Below are 15,599 nucleotides of genomic sequence, written 5' to 3'. Positions count from 1 at the left end.
TGCATTACTATTGAAAAACCAGGCAGTAAAATAAACCTCCTTCAAATAATTTTTGCTAGCCATGTGGGAAAGATATTGCAGGAGTTGGTGGGAGAGGAGCTTAGCATAGTACATCAGACAGCATTCAAAGGAGTACGTTCTGAGTGATTTTTGCATTTGCAAGTCATATAATAAAAGCTCATATGATAAAAGCAAAATGCTGCAGATGCTGGAGATCTGAAATAAAAACAAAGTTCAGGGAAAACTCAGCAGGTTTGGCTGTATCTGTGGGGTGAGAGACAGAGTTAACGTTTCGAGTCCAATCTGTCTTCTCTTCAGAACCAAAGTTCTTCAGTTCTGAATCCAAAGTGTTAACTCTTATTCTCAATCCATGGATGCCACCAGATCTGCTGAGTTTTTCCAGCACTTCTGTTTTTATTTATTGTGGTACATTGCTGCTCATGCCTGGTGAACACTGGACCGATGTCCATTTGTACAGTACCAGATAAACAATTACCTTCTATCAAGAGTGGACTGCAAACCAGGCACGTGAGGCAAGATTGGACTGCGGGTGGAGGTTGGGGAGGTGGGTATTAGGGCAAACAGACAAAAGTTTGGTCAGCGAATTTAAAGGAGCATCATAGAGGAGGAAAGTGAGGAAAGGAATTGAAGAGGTTGAGGAAGGACAATCCAGAGCTAGAGACTAGACACAGTCACTAGTGGTGCAGCAATTAAAACAGAGGCCTGAATTGGATGAGAGAGTTGCCCGGCTGGTCCCAAATCCTGCCCGCTCAGAAATGCACTGTGATTGATTTCAGGAAACCGACACAACGTCTGGTGCCAGTATTTCCGGGGCCTGTCTGCCATCTGATCCCACACCTGACTAAGTCCAAAATACCTACTGCTTGTGTCCTCTTCATACCTTACTCTCCCATCTAGCTTTGTATCGTCAGCAAACATGGATGCATTACACTCAACCTCTTCATCTAAGTCATTAGTATAGATTGTAAACATGGGATCACTGTACAGATACTTGTGGCACCTCACCAGTTACACTGTACCAACTTGAAAATGATCTGTTTATTCCTTTTCTTAGCTCTCTGTCCTGAATCAATCTGCTAACCGTGATAATATATATCCCCAATCTCATGAGCTCTTATCTGGAAAATCCCTTTTGTGCAGTATTTTATTGGGTGCCCTTTCAAGATGCAAATATACTGGGGTGGATTCTCCATTGCCTGACGCTGGTATCGGGATTCCTGATCAGACGGAGAATGGAACGTCGAGGGAAAAACAGGGTTAGCATCCGTTGCAATGAGGATGAAAAAAGAGGAAGCACTTAGCTGCTTTTGCTGTGGTGAGTAACTGTTAATCATAACAAGAGTGTTTATAAACATTGTGGTTATCATCTAAGCAGGGCACTTGAGATGCATTCAAGCATGAAGGGAAACATAGATCGACAATCCCCCAAACAGCTGTCTCTGGGGTAATAAAACTGTCACTCACTGGCTAATGCAATTATTGGTGTGTAAAATTGAATGAGAGATTTGAATTTCAAAGGCTGTCAAGGGATTTGAATCCCATTAAAGTGTACTTGGATTTCCAGGCAGCCTTTGGCACGTGCAACAGCTGCTGCTTTAAACACTTTTGTCTGAGACAGCAAATGTTAGGGAAGGATAAATGAAAATGCAGTGACTTTTCACTTTACTGCCTGGACTACTCTTCAGCTTTCAGGCAGGGATGACTGATGGGAGTCTCTGGGGGTGGGGGTGGGGGGGGGGGGGAATGGTCTCTGATGGAGGTTCTAATGGGCAGTCTGATGGGAGATGCTGGTCGGGTCACCCTCATGCGTGCATGCTTAGGCATGGGGGGGGGGAGGGTGCGGTTATTGCTGTGGTGTGTGGATGTCCCCATTTGTCAGCAGGGGAGTGGGATTTGCATTGTGAGAGGGCGGGGGAAACCTCGATATCGGGTTGCCCACTCAAAATGACGGCCCGGTAATGGGATATTGAGCTCTCCCCGTGCATATATTAACATGGTGAAGGAAGAAACCCGCACCTGGGCGCCACTCCTTGCACCAGCAGAGAAGAGTAGCGCTTCTCCACTGGTGGCCACACTGAGTCTCCTTAACGGAGAATCCAGGTCACTATATTCACTGGCTCCCCTTTATCTATCCTGCTGGTTACGTCCTTAAAAACACAATTTTCCTTTCATAAAACCATGTTGGCTCTGAATAATGGTATTAGGATTTTTGAAATGCCCTGCCACTGCTTCCTTAACATTGGATTCCAGTGATGGATGTCAGGCTAGCTGGCTCCCTGTATTTTCTCTTCCTCTTTTCTTGAATAGTAGTGTTACATTTGCTACCTACCAAGCCACAGGGACCATTCTAGAATATGGAGAATTTTGCAAGATCAAATTAATGCATCTAATGTCTCTGCAATAATCTCTTTAAGAACCTGAGGATGTAGATCATCAGATGCAGGAAACCTGGCTGCTTCAGTTCCATTAATCTCTACAGTACTTTTTCTTTATTAATGTTAATTACTGTAAATTTCTCACTATCATTAGATCTTGGCTTCCCATTATTTTTCGAATATTTTTTGTGTCTTCAGACAGAGAGAAAGGATCAGATTTTCACAGCGTGAGGCAGAGACTCCATGAGCATTTAAAATGCTGGACAGGGTATTATCATCCCCAATCCTGGTGCCCCCTTTTTCGCTGGTGCAGGAGATTCCAAACTTGGCTGGCTCCATTGCAGGAGTAGGCATCTCCTAACCCTCTGCAATTTTTGTAGAGTTGGTCCAGATTTCAGGGAATTGGAGTTTGCAGCCCCTCGGAGGAGTCATGAACCATAGTTTAGGTGTAGGAATGTTATGAAAGATAGATTTACAAGGCTTACCAAATTCCTCCTCATGCCAACCAATCAACATCCAATGACCCCTCATACCCTCAATTCGAACTCATGACCCCTACCTACCCCCAATGGCCCATCACACCCTCCAGGCCAACACATGCCCCCATCCACTTCCAATGACCCCTCTTTCCTCATGCCAATTCTTTCCTAGCACCCACGTCCAGTACCCTCTCATACCCTCCATATTATCATTAACTTTCTCTATTGGCCACAGAGGTATCACTTTACCCATGGAGTTTTTATTTCTCCTGTGCCAGGTTGGAGAATCGCCGGTCACGCCGGAAATTCCTGCCACGCCGCTCCGACATGATTCTCCGGCGACCGGAGAATCGGCGCCAGTCATGCCCGCGCAGTTGACGCGGCCTCCGCGGCGATTCTACGCGGTCAACCGGCCGAGTTCCTGCCGAGTTCCGCCGGCATGGTTCCAACCTGCTACCGCCCGGTGGGAGCTCGGACCCAGGGCTGCGGTAGCCATCCTGGTGGGGGAGCGGAGGGGATCAGACTCCGGGGGGTGGGGGGGGGGGGGGGGGGGGGGGGCTGCACGACGGTCAGGCCTGCGATCGGGGGCTACTGTTTGGCATGTGCACGCGACCTGGAGCGGGCCTACCTCCTTCGGCCACCACGTGCATGCGCCGGCGCGGGAATGGCTACCACGCTCTATCGCGGACCCGCGCCGGCAGTACAGGGTCGCGTATCGGCGCCGGAGCAGCGCGCAGCACTCTGGCGCCGTGCTGCGGTGTTTACGCCGGCGTCAACACTTGGCCGGGATTTTGGAGAATCCCAGCCCATATTTAAATCCCTCCAATCATGTTTCAATCCCTTCCCCCTGTGCTGAAATGGCTCTTATTAGAGTCACAAATGACACCCTATTGACTGTGACAAAGGTAAGCTAGTCTTTCTCCACCTGGCTGCAGCTTTTGACCACAACAACCGCCTACAATGCCTCTTCATTTTCAGTCAGCTTGGCAAGATGTCTCTCAACTAGTTCTATCTAGTCATGACCAGAGTATCATTACAATGACTTCTCTTTCCACTAACGCACCATTGCCTCTGGCACCCTCAAAGGATCTATTCTTAGCCCCCTCCCATCTTTTAACAACAAGTTGCATCTCAAAGACATCATTTGAAAACAGAACATTAGTTTCCAAAAGTGCATTGATGACACCCAGCTCTGCCGTCAACAGGGCCTCTCTGAACTCCTCCACTGTTGAGACATTATCAGAGTGCTTATCCAACACCCGGGACTGAATGAGCAAAACATTCTTAGAATTGAATATTGGGAATAGAGCTGCACAGTGGCACAGTGGTTAGCACTTCTGCCTCACAGCGCCGGGGACCCAGGTTCAATTCCGGCCCCAGGTCACTGTTTGCACATTCGTCTTGTGTCTGCGTGGGCCTCACCCCCACAACCCAAAGATGCGCAGGGTAGGTGGATTGGCCACATTAAATTACCCCTTAATTGGAAAGATTTTTAAAAAAGAATTAAATATTGGGAAGTCTGAAGCCATTGTTTTCGGTCCCTGTTCCAAGCTCCATTCCCCTGCAACTGACTCCACCCCTTTCCTTGGAACATTCTGAGATTAAATCAGGCTGTTCACAACACTGTTGTCATATTTGATCCCGAGACAAGCTTCCTACCACATATTTACGCTGTCACTCAGACCTCCTATTTCAATCTCTGTAGCATCACCCTTGAATCTGTTCATTTGTTGCAGAAATCTTTACTTGTTCCACGATTGCCACTTGGCTTGACTATTCCAATGCACTTCTTTTTTTTTGTTGAAAATATTTTATTGAGGCATTTATAATTTTAACATTTTAAACAAAGAGACCCAACACACTCAAAAAAATCAAATGCACGTCTAGCTGGTCTCCCACATTCAACCCTCTGTAAGCTTGACATTGCTCAAAACACTGCTGCCCATATTTTAACTTGCACCAAGTCCCATTCACTAATCGCTCCCAATACATGAACACCTACAACTGTAGAAAGTCATAAAGCAGCACCTCGCTTCCCCTCTGTCTGAATTCTCACTCTGATCGAGGAAATGGTATAACAAGCCACTCAATCCAAGGGCAATTAGTGATGGGAAACAATTGCTGGCCTTGGCAGTGATGCCCACATTCCATGAAAGAATACAATTAAATTTAAAATGTTGTCATTAAATTCCATTTATGACCACTCTGTGTTGTCATACTTTATTTTATTCTGCTTCTTTAATGTTAACATTTATTTTAAATGTGTTAATGTCTCCACTAAAATAGTACATAGAAAGTCACACAGTCCAATTGTCCACTAACAGACAACAGTAATGGACCAATTTATGCCGTCAGATATAACCTAGCATTGCAGTGAGGAAAACAGTGCATTTGGGACCAGAGTGAACATGGCAAGCAACTGTGTATCTTCATAATTAAACAAGTTGTAATGGATTATGTAAGGACTGAGAATTAATTATAAATTTGAAGGGGGGAATTTAATGTCAAATCAAGTACAGAAAAGAAAGAGGGGGGAAACACAGGACCAAGAGAGAAAGAGGCAAAATGGATACAGAAAGTAAAAGTAAAAAATAAATTCAATTTGAAATGGTTGAAATCTCCAAAATCAGTTCCTACAGGAAATAGTTTAATTTTCAGTGCCAAAGAGGTTGTCTGGCAGTACCTAAAACCCATGCCATTGTTAAATGGCTACTTGGACCGAAATGGACAACATTTAACTTTTTTTGGTGCGTTTGGTTCATATCTCCTGCACAAATTCAGCAATTTACAACATTCAATGCTTTCAGTAGTGAGGCAAGCAAGAAGAGTTCATTTCTGTGAAGCTAACAGTGGACCAGCACAATCTGGACAGCAAGTTTTAGATACTTTAGTTTAGCCATGAATCTACCCAATTGCCTGAGGTTACTGTACGATTTGCGCATAAATAACAGTGAGCACTATTAACCTCACTGTTATTTTGAGAGAAAAATCTGGGCCAATATCTTCTCATACCTTAAAACAATTGTACTTTTCACCATCCATCAATGTACAGAGTTTCTCACCTGATGTTGATATCCCAGGTGGACCAGGACGACCAGATGGTCCTGGTGGACCTGAAGGTCCCATAATTCCAGCTGGACCAATTTCTCCTTTTAGTCCCTTATAGATAAAGAAAAGTATGTTATGTGACACAATGGACTGCTTTTGGAAATTAAAAGTATCTGATAAAGTAAATAGATTTCATGCTTCCATCAGAAAACATCTTGAAATGAAAGTCAACGTTACATTTCTTTTAAACGAAAAAATCAATGGTTGTTGTTTTATTTTCTCTTTATTCATGATCACCATTTTATGGACATAACACCAGGCAGATATTAAAGGGGCGCTTTCAGAAGATTCCACTGTTGACTTGGGGATTTAGGTGCCAATGTGAGATTATAACCCGATAGCTCCAATTCTCCAAATGGGCTTGTAACTGGTAGAAAAGTTCCCGAAGCTGCCCTGCAGTCTTTTGAGGTCCAAATAGAGCTACGACCGATTTCAACTGGATTGGTGAGTCATTACAAACATAAGCATACAAAAGATAATAAGGAATGTCCAGTGTTTTTACAGATCATTAAGCAATGATAGGGCATGTTTTCCAATATTAGGATTTGTGAATAGCACAGAAGCAGCTGGCTGGCCCTTCAACTGTGTTTCAATGCCTCCTCATTTCATGAGAGATGAAATGGCTTTGATTTGCAAGTGATTCTAGCAAAGGCATTTCAGCCCAATGCCTGTTTATCATGGTTAGCTCCACATATAGGTAGCTGGACTTTTATATTCTCTGCAGCTTATCAGTTGGCCAAAAGTCACTTAAAACTCTCTCACAAAGTAATTCATTGGTTACACCTACAAATAAAAAGCTCACAACAAACAAGGGAGAATCCATCAATGGACAAACATTTGGCACAGGACAAAAACAATTGAACAGCGCAATCACTAGAACACCATACTGTGTTAACTCAACATTATTACATGCATACAGCTCTTCTTTTCCCTGTCTGGTTGGTGCTGTCTAACTGCAAAGCTGCAAAAATGAATCATTTAATTAAGAGCTTTGATCTCACTGAGGGCACTTCAGGACAATCCGCATCCAACAACCTGCTCTGAAAACTCTGCTCACATTTTGACAACTGTGACAAATTGCCTCACAGACAATACAGAACATTAGAAAATAATCAACAACATTTTAACTAAACCAACTCATAATATTCTTTAAAAAAAGTAAATTCTCCTGATCTCTCAACGTTAACAGATCTTTAAAAAAATTCCAGGATCCAAATGTGCAGTTCACCAAAAATAATTAGTTCTTCCTTGGGCCTAATCCTATCCGTATGTCAGGTTTCTTAGAAATCGGTCTATTATTATTGGAGATATATTGTTCACAGACAAACTGGGCAAATAGATTACTTCCAACCTCGAGGTAATAATTCAATTTCATTGAAGATGGTGCCGCAGCGAGGCGACTCTCTGCGAGCTCTCCCCAACAGATCCACTTTTTACTTAACTTATACTCGTTCTAATCTTTTGAAATTTAATTCTAAGATTAACATTATTACTAACCATTCTCTTTTATCTTTTCTTGCAGGCTTGAACATCCTCCGAGGCCCGTGGAGACCTTTTGACCTGACCCGATCTGACCTCCACGACCTGGAAGTGGATCAGGCCCAAACCGGAAGTGAAGCCCCGACCTCGATTTGGAGCCGACCCGGACCTCAGAACTCCCAACCCGGCCTAACAACCGACGTCAGACCCAGGATTGCCCGGCCCAGTCCCTGGAGCTCCAGACCCGACCCCCGACGACGAGACCCGGCCCAACTCGACCTCGAGAGACCCGCCCAGCGACCCGACCCGGAGAGACCCACCCAGCAACCCGACCTACCTGGAGATGGAAGAAAGAAAAATCCATATGGAGGCCCGACCGGGCCTACTTCAAGACCCGACCCCAGGAGCAACAGACCACGGGACTCAGCCCAACCTGCCTCAGGAATCCCCTGCCCACGACCCAGGACCCCCGAAATGGAGGAGACCCTGTGCGAGGACCCGAACGCGCTGCAAGGTATTCCCGTGCCCGCAGAATGCTAGGACCCATCCGGATCGCAAACATGCCCCCCTAGCCATCCCTCTACCTCAACCAGCACCCAGGACCCTGCCAGATGCGACCCCGGAAACATAACCAGCACCCTGGTCCCTGCCAGCGCCCTGGACCCCGCCAGTCGCAACCACCTACCTTCCACAAGGTCAGAATGCTCCCATCGGATCCCAGGATCATCCAGCCGCAGCCGCCGACCGAGGAAGCGAGGGAAATGCGGCGGTCTACAGGTTAGACTGAAGCAACGTGGTTTCAAGACCCCCTCTCCCCAGCATACTCCTGGCAAACGTCCAAGCGATCGAAAACAAGCTGGATGAACTTAACGTTAGACTTACCTCTCAGAGGGAAGTAAGAGACTGCTGTGTGCTCTGTTTCACAGAGACATGGCTCACCCCCGCCTCACTGGACTGTGCCATACAACCTGAAGGCTTCTCAATTCACCCGGCGGACTGCACCGCGTCATCAGGCAAAGCAAAGGGTGGAGGGGTTTGCCTCCTCATCAACTCTTCCTGGTGCTTGGATGTGGCGACCCTGACGACCTACTGCTCTCCAGACCTGGAATACCTGACCGTGAAGTGCCGCCCATACTATCTTCCACGCAAGTTCACTTCAGCAATTATCACAGTGGTCTACATCCCACCCCAGGCAGAAGTGAGGAAGGCGCTGGATGAACTGTACACAGTTATAAACAACTAGGAAACAGAACATCCGGAGGCCTTGTTCATCGTGGCCGGAGACTTCAACAAGGCCAACCTCAAGAGTGTACTGCCAAAGTTCCACCAGCACATCTCCTGTCCCACCAGGGGCTCTTGATCACTGCTATTCAAAAATCAAGGGCACCTACTGTTCCATCCCCCGACCGCACTTTGGGAAATCAGACCATAAGACGGTGCTCCTTCTCCCGGCATACAAGCAGAAACTCAAGCGGGAGAATCCAGCTAAGAAGGTCGTGCAGTGCTGGTCCGAGGAAACAGAAGAGCTCTTACGTGACTGCTTAGTGGACTGTCCATATTTAAGAACTCAACGACCAACTTAAATGAGTATGCCACCACCGTCCCAGACTTCATCAGCAAATGTGTGGACAACTACGTGCCAAAGAAAGCGGTACGTATGTTCCCCAACCGGAAACCATGGCTCAGTCACGAGATTGATTCCCTACTGAAGGCCAGATCTGAGGCGTTCAAGTCAGGCGACCCTGGCCTATACAAGAAATCCAGATACGACCTCCGCAAAGCCATCCGAGATGCCAAGAGAGAATATCAAACCAAGTTAGTCACAGACAGACTCTCGGCGATTGTGGCAAGGACTAAACAACATAACGGGCTACAAAGCGAAGCCGAGCAGTATCTCTGGCAGCAGCGCAATCCTTCCCGATGAACTCAATGCATTCTATGCTTGGTTCGAGCAGGTATCAAAACAATCCGCTGTTGAGTGCCCCAACAGCCCATAACACACCCATACCCACCATCACAGCTTCCAAAGTCAGATCGGCCTTCCTGAAAGTGAACCCTCGGAAGGCGACGGGCCCAGACTGGATCCCTGATCCCAGAGCCTGCGCGGACCAGCTGGCAGAGGTGTTCGCAGACACCTTTAACCTATCCCTACTCTACTCCGAGGTCCCCACCTGCTTCAAGAAGACCACCATCATACCGGTGCCAAAGAAGAACCAGGCAACATGCCTCAATGACTACCGTCCGGTAGCCCTGACTTCAGTCGTAATGAAGTGCTTCGAGAGGTTGATCACGAAGCGCAACACCTCCATACTCCCAGAACGCCTTGATCCACTGCAATTCACATATCGTAGCATCCGGTCCACAGCAGACACCATTTCCCTGGCCCTACACTCATCCCTAGAGCATCTCGACAACAAGTGCTCTTACATCAGACTCCTATTAATTGACTACAGCTCTGCCTTCAACACCATAATCCCAGCCAAGCTCATATCAAAGCTCCAAAACCTACCTACGACTTGGCTCCCCACTCTGCAACTGGATCCTCGGTTTTCTTACCAACAGACCACAATCAGTAAGAATGAACAACACCTCCTCCACAATAGTCCTCAATACCGGGGCCCCGCAAGGCTGCGTACTTAGCCCCTACTCTACTCCCTGTACACACACGACTGCGTGGCAAAACCTGGTTCCAACTCCATCTACATGTTTGCTGATGATACAACCATAGTGGGCCGGATCTCGAATAACGATGAGTCAGAATACAGGAGGGAGATAGAGAACCTAGTGGAGCGGTGTAGCGACAATAATCTCTCCCTCAATGCCAGCAAAACTAAAGAGTTGGTCAGCCCCTGTCAGCATCAACGGGGCCGAGGTGGAGATGGTTAGCAGTTTCAAATTGCTAGAGGTGCACATCTCCAAAAATCTGTCCTGGTCCACCCACGTCGACGCTACCACCAAGAAAGCACAACAGCGCCTATACTTCCTCAGGAAACTAAGGAACTTCGGCATGCCCACATTAACCCGTACCAACTTTTATAGATGCACCATAGAAAGCATCCTATCTGGCTGCATCACAGCCTGGCACGGCAACTGCTCGGCCCAGGATCGCAAGAAACTTCAGAGAGCCGTGAACACCATCCAGTCCATCACAAGAACCTGCCTCCCATCCATTGAGTCCATCTACACCTCCCACTGCCTGGGGAAAGCGGGCAGCATAATCAAAGACCCCTCCCACCCGGCTTACTCACTCTTCCAACTTCTTCCATCGGGCAGGAGATACAAAAGTCTGAGAGTATGCACGAACAGATTCAAAAACAGCTTCTTCCCCGGTTACCAGACTCCTAAATGCCCCTCTTATGGACTGACCTCATTAACACTACAACCTGTATGCTTCATCCGATGCCGGTGCGTATGTAGTTACATTGTATACCTTGTGTTGCCCTATTATGTATTTTCTTTTATTCTCTTTTCTTCCCATGTATTTAATGATTTGTTGAGCTGCTCGCAGAAAAATACTTTTCACTGTACCTCGGTACAAGTGACAATAAACAAATCCAATCCAATTCAATCACCTGATAATTTAAAAGTGATAACTGTTTTCTGTGAAGAATTCAAACCTACTGTTTTGGTGAGAGGGTTTTTCTGGTTTTATTGGATGTTGTTATCAAGTTGAAACAGCAGAAAGGGAAGTTATTAAGGGTTATATATACACTGTAGCTGTGTGGGCTATTTCTGATTGCAGTTGATAAAAATGCTTACTGTGTGTGTTTATAGAAATGTTAACTGAATTCATAGAATAAACTCTTTTTGATTAAAAATGCTTAAGGCCTCTGTAGAATAACACCTGAATGGTAGGCACCTTAAGCTCCTCATAACCAAAATCTATAAACAGTTGTGGGTCAGGTGAACTCCATGATATATGTTGGTGTTCTCCAAACCCTGGCCCATAACATGAGTGAGTGACAGTAATGTGTTACATTGAACAGTGTATGAGGTTATTGTCGTGGCAGGTAGGAGATCTCATGTGAAGATGCATTCACTGACTTTGACCACCCACAGTTTGACTTCTTGTGGCACTGATGTTAGGTCCTTTGGGCCAAACTCCCAACATTGAATGTTCTTCAGTTGATCTCCTGCACTAAAACATCCAGCATCAGTGAACCGAGGAACGCTCTTTGTTCATGGATACTTCAATTGTGCAGCTCATTCATGCAGCCAATATCAGTATAGGCAGCTGACAGTAGTTGCCTTCCTTATGAGCAAGTCCACTTTAAAAGGGACATACGCCCTTTAAGGAGGCGGGCTGTACGACATGCTGTCTGCACACTCTATTCCTTGCAGCTTGATGTTCAGGTCCCTTTTGGACCAATGTTACAATTGGGTACAATTGGGTAAAATAAGAGGCATTACCAAACATCCACGCTGCCTACCTCCACAGCAAATGGGTGCAGGCTCGTTGCCTATAAAACAGCACGCACCAATTATTTTTCACTCAAGTTCATCAAATGAGTAATGAAGTAGCTGACTCCAGAGGTATCGCCTGCAGGTCAAAAGAACCGTAAGATTGGAAAGTAGTGAATATAACTCCTCTATTCAAGGATGGAGGGAGCCTAACACCTTTCAGAGGGAAATTGCTAGATATATTATTAAGGAGGACATAGCTGCATCACCATGCCACATAGCAGTGGTGGCAAATTTATTTTCCGGTATATTACCTGCTGTGAACTGTGTGTTTGCTATGTCCTCCAATTTTTCCTCTCCATCTCCTGTTCCACTGATATCCAACTGGTGCTACATGCCACACCATTGCTCCGGGACAGTCAGCCTGTTTGTATTATTCAGATTTTGCACTGATGTGGTAATTCTTTTAAACTTTATTAAATTCACTAATATCAGGTCTGATCTGAAGTTAAACACTCCCTTTTCCAATTTGATGCAGAATGCAGCACGTATTATCGATCTCAACAATAAAGGATCAGAATTTTCATTCACTCCTCAGATGATCCTTGCTAATCATCCTTTCTGGATGGGGTAAGAATTCTCAGTCAATGTTAAGTAGAGAGGAATATTCCTTTAATATTTTCCACTGGTGTACTACCACTTTTTACTTTATTGCTAAAATTAGTAATGCAAGAAAAGTCTTCTCCATCTATAACCCATTTTTTAAACGTGATAAAGTGATGGTGTCTTCAAAAAGCCTCTTGCGTCTTTGATCTACCCATTTGTGTACGATTGATTAAAGACATTGAAAAAAATCTCACTTAATACCCCTTCAAAATATATATTACCCAATATTTAAAACATCCTTTTCTCCCTCTGTCTCTCGCCTTTAGTCGTCCCCCCACCCCCCGTCCCCCGTCCCCCCCACCCAGTTATGCCCGGGGGGGATAAAAACAGGAAATATAATACAGTACTGAGGAAAAATGTCAGGGCATGACATCACAAACCTTATCTGGGTTCAACTGTTGCTCCAGACAGTTGGAAAACAAATTATAGCAACAGGTTATTTATGTCCACAGATATGCCAAATCTGCTTGTGTTATAAATAAGCTGTGGAAATTGAAATTCAGTAACCTTTTTTGAACAGGAATTATAAAATTAAACTGGAGTTAGAATTGAAGAGGACACGCGGGAATACTAAGTCTAGAAGATATCACTGCTGGGTGGTTAATAGCTTGTGGTTTAAAATAGAAATGGCAAGTTTTTTCTCTCTCCTGAATTAGTGAAAGCTTTTCACGGGGCATCCAATCACAGTGCTCCTATATTAAGAAGTCAACTAAAATACGAAGACTCTTTCAGGAAATGGATTGGACTTCAGCATGACTAACACATGGCGCCCCCCCCCCCCCCCCCCTTACAATATCAAATAAATTATTTTCCAAGGGTTTTTTTAAAGCTCATGGAACCAAATCAAAATGATATTGACAAAACGCGAGGCCCCTAAACCTAATATTCCAACAGGCAATACCTCCAGAAAAAAAATACTTGCTCAATAAGATCCAGGGACTGGTGTTAACTCTGTAAGAGGGTATATTTTGAATGAGCTAAAATCTCACCCCTGGATTTTGATCAGTTTGCAACCATAATTCAGAATATCAGTCAATATACTATTAGTCACAAAATCTATACTGCCTGTAAATTCAGATGTATTACAATATTATTTCCAATAGCAACAAAAATTTAATTTGGAATCAAAGGAAAGGATGTGTGCAATTCCAAACATGGACAATATAAAAAAGGCAAAATGGGGTAATTTACTTCCACATAATATTAATTGCACTAGAAACAATAAAATACTGTCAAATCAGTCCAAAGGTAATTAGAATATAGAACAGCAGTACAGCATAACCTTGTCAGTGCCAGCTTTTTGTTAACGCATTCCAAAATTATTGGCGCCGCCCTGTTCTCTTCTCTCCCGATCCTAAAGCTTCCTCTGTTTCAAATGCTTACCCAGCCTCTTTCTTCACTCTCTTGGGAATAATTTAAAATTGGTTATCCCTTGTCACTGACTCACTTACAAGATCCTTGACAGTTTAGAAAACCTTGAAGAAATTTCCTCTTCGCTGTCTCTGCCATGGTGTAAATAATCTCAGCGTCTCAAGTCTCTTTCGTTACTATAGGCTTTTGTTCTTATCACTGAGGTGATTTTTCACCTTCCGCAATGCTCAGTCTCTAATGGGATGCCAACAATGGCACAGCCTTACTGCGATTGAACAAAATTATTGTTATTCCTACACTGCCTGCCCTTATTACGAAACCCAAAGTGCCATTTTTATGACTTTGCTTCTGAGCATCCATAATTGAAAATTTTATTTCTGACAGAATAGCTCATCAAAGTCTAGCCGCACTCTACGGTTACATTTAGCACCATATATTTTACTGACAGTCGAACTATTCACCTCCGAGATAGAACATAGAACAGTACAACACAGAACAGGCCCTTCACCCCTCGATGTTGTGCCGAGATTTTTCCGAAACCAAGATCAAGCTTTTCCCACTCCCTGTCATTCTGGTGTGCTCCATGTGCCTATCCAATAACCGCTTGAAAGTTCCTAAAGTGTCCGACTCCACTATCACAGCAGGCAGTCCATTCCACACCCTAACCACTCTCTGAGTAAAGAACCTACCTCGGACATCCCTCCGATATCTCCCACCCCGAACCTTATAGTTATGCCCCCTTGTAACAGCTACATCCACCCGAGGAAATAGTCTCTGAACGTCCACTTTATCTATCCCCCTCATCATCTTATAAACCTCTATTAAGTCGCCTCTCATCCTCCTTCGCTCCAATGAAAAAAGCCCTAGCTCCCTCAACCTTTCCTCATAAGACCTACCCTTCAATCCAGGCAGCATCCTGGTAAATCTCCTTTTCACCCTTTCCAATGCTTCCACATCCTTCCTATAATGAGGTGACCAGAACTGCACACAATACTCCAAATGTGGTCTCACCAGGGTCCTGTACAGTTGCAGCATAACCCCACAGCTCTTAAACTCAAGCACCCTGTTAATAAACGCAAACACACTATAGGCCTTCTTCACGGCTCTATCCACTTGAGTGGCAACCTTCAGAGATCTGTGGACATGAACCCCAAGATCTCTCTGTTCCTCCACATTCCTTAGAACACTGCCGTTGACCCTGTAATCCGCATTCAAATTTATCCGACCAAAATGAATCACCTCGCACTTATCAGGGTTAAACTCCATCTGCCATTTTTCAGCCCAGCTTTGCATCCTATCGATGTCTCTTTGCAGCCTACAACAGTCCTCCACCTCATCCACTACTCCACCAATCTTGGTGTCATCAGCAAATTTACTGATGCACCCTTCATCCCCCTCCTCCAAGTCATTTATAAAAATCACAAATAGCAGAGGACCCAGCACTGATCCCTGTGGTACACCGCTGGTAACTGGTCTCCAGTCTGAAAATTTTCCATCCACCACTACCCTCTGTCTTCTATGTGATAGCCAGTTACTTATCCAATTGGCCACATTTCCTTCTATCCCACACCTCCTTACTTTCTTCATGAGCCGACCATGGGGAACCTTATCAAACGCCTTACTGAAATCCATGTATACGACATCAACTGCTCTACCTTCATCTACACACTTAGTTACCTCCTCAAAGAATTCAATCAAA

General features: G+C 45.0%; 1 protein-coding gene across 3 annotated transcripts in view; it reads right to left on the bottom strand.

Annotated features, from left to right (window-relative positions):
- The window catches only part of colq (collagen-like tail subunit (single strand of homotrimer) of asymmetric acetylcholinesterase), a 212,717-nt gene that overhangs the window by 14,110 nt on the left and 183,008 nt on the right, over positions 1-15,599 (bottom strand). For all 3 annotated transcript variants that reach the window (XM_072509367.1, XM_072509368.1, XM_072509366.1), the window contains one exon: positions 5,938-6,034. In XM_072509367.1, coding sequence (XP_072365468.1) covers positions 5,938-6,034 — 97 coding nt within the window. The remainder of the gene's footprint in view (positions 1-5,937; positions 6,035-15,599) is intronic.

Source organism: Scyliorhinus torazame, chromosome 6 (assembly GCF_047496885.1).
Source record: "Scyliorhinus torazame isolate Kashiwa2021f chromosome 6, sScyTor2.1, whole genome shotgun sequence".
Taxonomy (NCBI): Eukaryota; Metazoa; Chordata; class Chondrichthyes; order Carcharhiniformes; family Scyliorhinidae; genus Scyliorhinus; species Scyliorhinus torazame.
This window is presented reverse-complemented; position numbering and strand designations above follow the sequence as displayed.